Source organism: Andrographis paniculata, unplaced genomic scaffold (genome assembly GCF_009805555.1).
Source record: "Andrographis paniculata isolate CXL003 unplaced genomic scaffold, ASM980555v1 Contig22END, whole genome shotgun sequence".
In the NCBI taxonomy this organism is placed as follows: domain Eukaryota; kingdom Viridiplantae; phylum Streptophyta; class Magnoliopsida; order Lamiales; family Acanthaceae; genus Andrographis; species Andrographis paniculata.
Window position 1 is genome coordinate 3127661 of NW_026137513.1, and position 6354 is coordinate 3134014.

The following is a 6354-nucleotide window of genomic DNA, read 5'->3' on the forward strand; positions in this document are numbered from 1 at the left end:
CAACGTCAGCAATTTCCGTTAGTTTTTTAACGGTGGGACCAAAATTGATTGAAATTGTTTATAATGGGACCAAAATTGATTAAAATTATTTATATTGAGACTAAAATTGATGAATTTTTTAATATTGAAACCAAAATTGCTAAATCTTAATTATATTAGAACAAAAATTAATTTTTTCCCAAAAAGTAATAAAAAAAAAATCAATATATTTTCTGAATAATTCAATAAAAATAACAATTAAATATAAATACTATTTTCGTCTGATAAAGAGAATATTATTTCGTTTTATGTGTAAATTTTTTAATACTATTAATCAAATGAAAAAATATATCATTCTATGGTGTGTTTGTTTGGAAGTTTGGATTTTGATTTTGAATTTGAATAGTAAAAATTTTGAATTTGAATAGTTGTATGATAATGATATAAATGGATATTCATATGATATTTTGAATATAAAATTAATTTTTAGTATAATATAAAAATAAAAAATAAGTGTTTGATTTAATATTTTTTTGAATTTTTTTTTTGTGAATAGTAGAAGTTTGATAAAATGTAATAAACGAACACACCCTATGTACATTGTATTAACATGTGTATATTATATATATATACGGTGACGGCTACAGTTCTGAATTAAAAATTCGCGATGAACAACACATGGTGTGTTGTTTGACAGCATACAGTATTACTACATACAACATATAGTAATGTTAATATAATACAAATAAATCATACGAACAAAAAACACATGCTATAGTCTCAAAAGCACATTGTGGGACACACAGTATTATTACACAGCATATTGTATATGTTAATATAATACAAATACAACATATTAACTAACAACACTCGCAATAGTTGATTTTAGAACATAACATACTCTTATATAGCACACTTGTTATTACAAAAAAAAAAAGCACACATCTTTATTATACACAACATATTGTATGTAATAATAATGTGTTGTATGTACATATAACGCGTATTGAGTTGAAAATTTAGCATAGTGCTAATATTTATAAAAAAATGTAACAAAAAAAAATTGAGTGGACAAACTCAAAATTATATCTATTTTTTTAGTTTTTTTTTTAAAAAATCACTATTCGTTTAACAAAATTTTTGATTAAAATAAATTATTTTTAAAATGTAATATTAAAATCCAATTAAATAAAATTCAAATCAATACTCAATTTCTAATTTCTAGTTAATTTTAAATCACATCCAAAGAATCATAATCTAACCAAATACTTCCTCCGTCCACTCATAAGGTATACAATTACTTTTGGCGCGGTGTTTATGAAATAATAGTATTTTAATTGTAGTGGGTAGTTAAAAGTAGTGTAATGACATTTTTGCCCTTGCTTTTTGGTATAAAAGTAATGATGTGATGTAAAGTAAGGGTATTTGTGAAAAAAAGTAATGTATTTAATGAAATGTTTACTTTGTAATTAGACATCCCAAAATAGAAATATGTATACTTTCTAGCCGGACGGAGGAAGTAGATCATAAATTAAATATATTTGTTTGAGCAGTCAAATTTTTTCTAACCCTATTTCCCATATATAAATATATGTTTTAACATTTCATAAAAAAGTTATTATTTAACATAAAATATTAATGCTTTAATTCAAAGTATTATTTGTCTTATTAAAAAATATTTATTTTTTATTTTAATAAAAAAATTATACAATAATATCAAAATACTATTTAATTTATTTAAATTATAAATATATCATTAAATATACAATTACTTTATGCTCCTTCCGTCCTTTAACAAACTATTCATTTTTTCATTTTGATATGTTTCATAACAAAGTATTGATTTCATTTTTATAGTAATTATACTATCTATTAACATTATAAATACTCTTACAACTTATAATATATTACACAAATATCATTATATTTATATCAAATAATACTAATAAAATTATTTTAGTCATTTTTACTTTATTCCTACTATATTATTAATATAATATTAATATCCCTTAAACTTCTATAAAAAACAAAAGAATATCTACTTAAAGGATGGAAAAAGTATATAAAATTAAATAACAAAAATATAAAAAAAATTATATTTCCAACAAATAATAAAATATTTTTTTTTAATCAACAATAAAATTTAAAAATATATATATTCAAGTGAGATATAGGAAATATTTTTTAAATTATAATATAATTTTTTATATTTCAGAAAATATTTCAAATTAAAATATTAAACAAATAAATTCTCTGTATCTTTATTTCTAATAAAAATATTAAAGTATTAAATAATTATTTCCATTAAAACGTCGTCGTCACGACAACATACCTATACAAATTCAATTCAATTAAGGGTACCAAACAAAATCATAGCGTATATTATTTTTTTTGTTTTTCTTTAGAAATATTATATTAAATCATTAATTTTTTTATATTATATTATAAATTTATTTTATATTTAAAATATAATATTTATTTATATTATATCAATGTTCAAATTTAATATTTTAATATTTAAAAATTCAAATTCAAAAACTAAACGCAAACAACACATCCGTAACATAAACTAATAAACAAGCATTTCTTGACGGTGCGTTAAGAAGAAGAGACAGACAATTCATTCGCTTCTGCTTCTCCTTCTGCCTCTGAAGTGACTTCCCATCAAACTCAACCGCACCTGCACTTTCATCGTTCCAGTTTCCACCCACCATTGATGGATTCGACGATCCAATCTATGATTAACCACTTCAATCCCAATCCCAATCCAATTTGGATTTAATTAACCCATTCTCTGTCCACGTTATGCCAATTTTTGTTGCTGCGTCGTCATTCACATATATGTATATGCATCTATGGAAATTCAGAATTCTCCATCCTATTTAATGGCTGCCTTCGTTGCCAAGGGAAGAAACGGAACTAACTCTCCACCTACATCCTACCACGACTCACCAACAGCACACATTCATCCATACATACACACAAAACCCCCTTCTTCAAATATACCCCACAATCCAATTCCAATCCGAGGACCTTCAACAACCATCCATGGGGTTCGCCGCCGCGGCTCTTTCCCTCCTCCCGCTCCTCTTACTCGCCGCGGCGCGTGCAGCGCCGCCAATCCAACGCGCCGCCGTGCCTACCGAGAGAATTTCCGGTAATTTTATCTTCCCCCATCTTCGCCCACCACCTGTTCGACAAAATGCCCGTGCTACTTTTTCTTTTTCAAAATAACCTAAATTTCTTCCTGTTGATGTCTGCAGGCAGCGCCGGCGATGTTCTTGAGGACAATCCCGTCGGAAAACTGAAAGTTTACGTCTACGAACTCCCGAGCAAGTACAACAAGAAGGTGTTGCAGAAGGATCCTCGATGCCTTACGCACATGTTCGCCGCCGAGATTTTTATGCACCAGTTCCTCTTATCCAGCCCCGTCCGTACGATGAATCCACAGGAAGCCGATTGGTTCTACACGCCTGTGTACGCCACCTGTGACCTCGCCCCCAACGGCTTGCCGCTGCCATTCAAATCGCCGAGGATGATGCGCAGCGCCATTCAGCTCATCTCCGCCAGGTGGCCGTTCTGGAACAGGACGGAAGGCGCCGATCATTTCTTCCTCGTGCCTCACGATTTCGGAGCTTGTTTTCATTATCAAGTGAGATTTTGATTTTATTGCAGCCTTCTTTGATGTGATTGATTGGAATTGGGTTAATTTGTTGTTGAATGATGTTTCCGCCATTGATGCAGGAAGAGAAAGCTATTAAACGAGGTATACTTCCCCTTCTCCGCCGCGCTACGTTGGTGCAGACTTTCGGACAGCGCAACCATGTCTGTTTAGACGAAGGTTCGATCACAATTCCTCCGTACGCTCCGCCGGAGAAAATGCAGTCGCATTTGATCCCTCCCGACGTGCCTCGATCGATCTTTGTGTATTTCCGCGGTTTGTTTTACGACGTGAACAATGATCCCGAAGGCGGGTACTACGCGAGGTAGAGGCATTCGTATTTCATCTCTATTAAATTATTATCTAATCTGAAAATGACAAAATTGTCCATAATTCTCTTTTAGTTTCGAAACACAATATAAATTTCTCTACTTTAAAAATTGCATGGCCCTTTTTATACTTCTAAAAACGTTGTATGAAATCCTTTTGTAGTTTCGAAACTAAGCGTAAATCTCCATTTTACTTTAAAAATTGCATGATGCCCTCTTATACTTATAGAAACGTTATGAAACCCTTCTGTGGTTTTGAAACTCAGCGTAAATCTCCACTTTACTTTAAAAATTGTATGGCGTCGTCTTATACTTTCAAAAGTATTGCATGAAACCTCTCTGTCATGCAAAAAATATAAATAAGAAATCATCTTCTCATCATACAAGGAAGTTTTCATGGCGGTGGGGTTTCCTGTGAAGGTTTTTAAAGTATAAAGGAAGGAGCGTCGTTGCAATTTTTAAAGTACAAAGAGATTTTAAGCTGAATTTTACGAAACCACAAGGGAGTTATAAACAATTTTACCTCTAAAAATTTGAACTTTAAAGAGTTGATCGTTTATTTATATATTACCAACACGCCCCTCAGTCAAGCATGTGGACGATAATGAATGAGCGGCGGTAAAACTCGAATACACACATGAAACGTCCCAATTCTGATATGATATTAAATAACCGTTTCACCTGAAAACTTATTTTTGCATACTCTCTTTTGCTTATAGAAATTGTGTTCTTGATGGTATTCGATGGATTTTGTTTGGATTGAAAGGGGCGCGAGGGCGTCGATATGGGAGAACTTCAAGAACAACCCGCTGTTCGACATTTCGACGGATCATCCAACGACGTATTACGAGGACATGCAGCGAGCAATTTTCTGTTTGTGCCCACTCGGCTGGGCGCCGTGGAGTCCGCGACTCGTCGAAGCTGTGATCTTTGGCTGCATTCCCGTGATCATAGCTGACGACATCGTGCTTCCATTCGCCGATGCTATTCCGTGGGAGCAAATCGGAGTTTTTGTAGCCGAGAAAGACGTCCCGTACTTGGACACTATCCTCACATCCATCCCCGTTGACGAAGTTCTTAGGAAACAAAGGCTGCTGGCGAATCCATCGATGAAACAAGCTATGCTCTTCCCCCAACCGGCGCAACCCGGCGACGCTTTCCATCAGATTTTAAACGGGCTCGCGCGTAAATTGCCACACGACAAGAGGATATTCTTGAAGCCGGGCGAGAAAGTTCTGAATTGGACGGCAGGACCGATCGGAGACCTAAAGCCATGGTGATGTATAAAACACAACTTGAGACTAATCGTTTTGTTGTGTCGAGGACGAGCTCGAAAATTCGATTCTACTTGCACGGAAATGCAATGCCTCCGTCGTAGTCGTCATCGACAAGATTGAGGAAAGGTATCTGGGTTTAGGTAACATTGAACTCATGTTGTGGGATGATTTTCTTGATAATGGCACCAATTAGTAGCTTTGTAGTGTTCCCGATTTGCTTTATATTGAGAAGAGTTTGTAAAGTTTGGTTGGTTATGAATTTGGGACCTGTAGAAATTTATGTATATTATGATTTTGTGGATCGAAAAAATGTTTAGTGTGTTTTTGCTAAGGTTGACAACACACAATATCAAACATATACTGTCTCCGCAAGGGATGGGCTAGTGGGTTAGTGGTGCAGGGGTTGAACTTGGTGTTTTTAGTAAATTAAAAAATAAAAGTATTTTATTAGTTAATGAAAGTGTGATATATTTTGACATTTTGACCTTTTACTTTATGTAGAAAGTAATTATACGTCTAATGATTTAGGTAAAAGTTATGGGTATTTTGGAATTAATGTATAATTATTTTTATTAAAATAAAAAATAAATATTTGGAGTGGGACAGAGCAAAATGTTTAAAATGATACTTTAAGTTGTGATTGAGAGAGTATTATATTACTATAATTAAAAATAAAAAAAAAATTATATAAAGTAAATTATATTACAATAATTTATAATAACATTATTAAATATATTTTGGGTAAGAAAAAATAATTATATCATATCATTTACCTACTTTCGGGTAGCTACCGATTCACACGCGATAAAAAAATAAAGTAAGGGTGTGTTTGTTTGGGGATTGGATTGGATTTACACTATTTATCCAATTTTTTCCCTAAAAAACATCAAATCAAACACCTATTTTTCATTTTTTACATTATACTAAAAATCTATTTTACATTCAAAACATCACATCAACACCTATTTATATCACATCATACAACTATTCAAATTCAAAATTTTTACTATTCAAATCTCAATTCAAAATCCAAACCCCCAAACAAACACGCCCTAAATAAAATATAATTTTATATAATATTAAATCACACAAAGTAAACATTATATTA

General features: G+C 32.0%; 1 protein-coding gene across 1 annotated transcript; it reads left to right on the forward strand.

Annotated features, from left to right (window-relative positions):
* The first annotated feature begins 2592 nt into the window (after positions 1 to 2592).
* Positions 2593 to 5569, forward strand: LOC127245716 (probable beta-1,4-xylosyltransferase IRX10). Its single transcript, XM_051266729.1, has 4 exons — positions 2593 to 3136; positions 3243 to 3631; positions 3724 to 3965; positions 4736 to 5569. Exons 1-4 carry the CDS (start codon positions 3028 to 3030, stop codon positions 5247 to 5249), a joined length of 1254 nt encoding a protein of 417 aa, XP_051122686.1. The 5' UTR covers positions 2593 to 3027; the 3' UTR covers positions 5250 to 5569.
* The last annotated feature ends 785 nt before the right edge of the window (positions 5570 to 6354 follow it).

What these genes read in the sequence shown, in the direction of transcription:
- LOC127245716 (XM_051266729.1), top strand. Translation starts at nt 3,028, where the DNA reads ATGGGGTTCGCCGCCGCGGCTCTTTCCCTCCTCCCGCTCCTCTTACTC. An exon ending in GAGCTTGTTTTCATTATCAA is followed by an intron (nt 3,632 to 3,723) that starts GTGAGATTTTGA and finishes CCATTGATGCAG; the next exon opens with GAAGAGAAAGCTATTAAACG. An exon ending in GAAGGCGGGTACTACGCGAG is followed by an intron (nt 3,966 to 4,735) that starts GTAGAGGCATTC and finishes TTGGATTGAAAG; the next exon opens with GGGCGCGAGGGCGTCGATAT.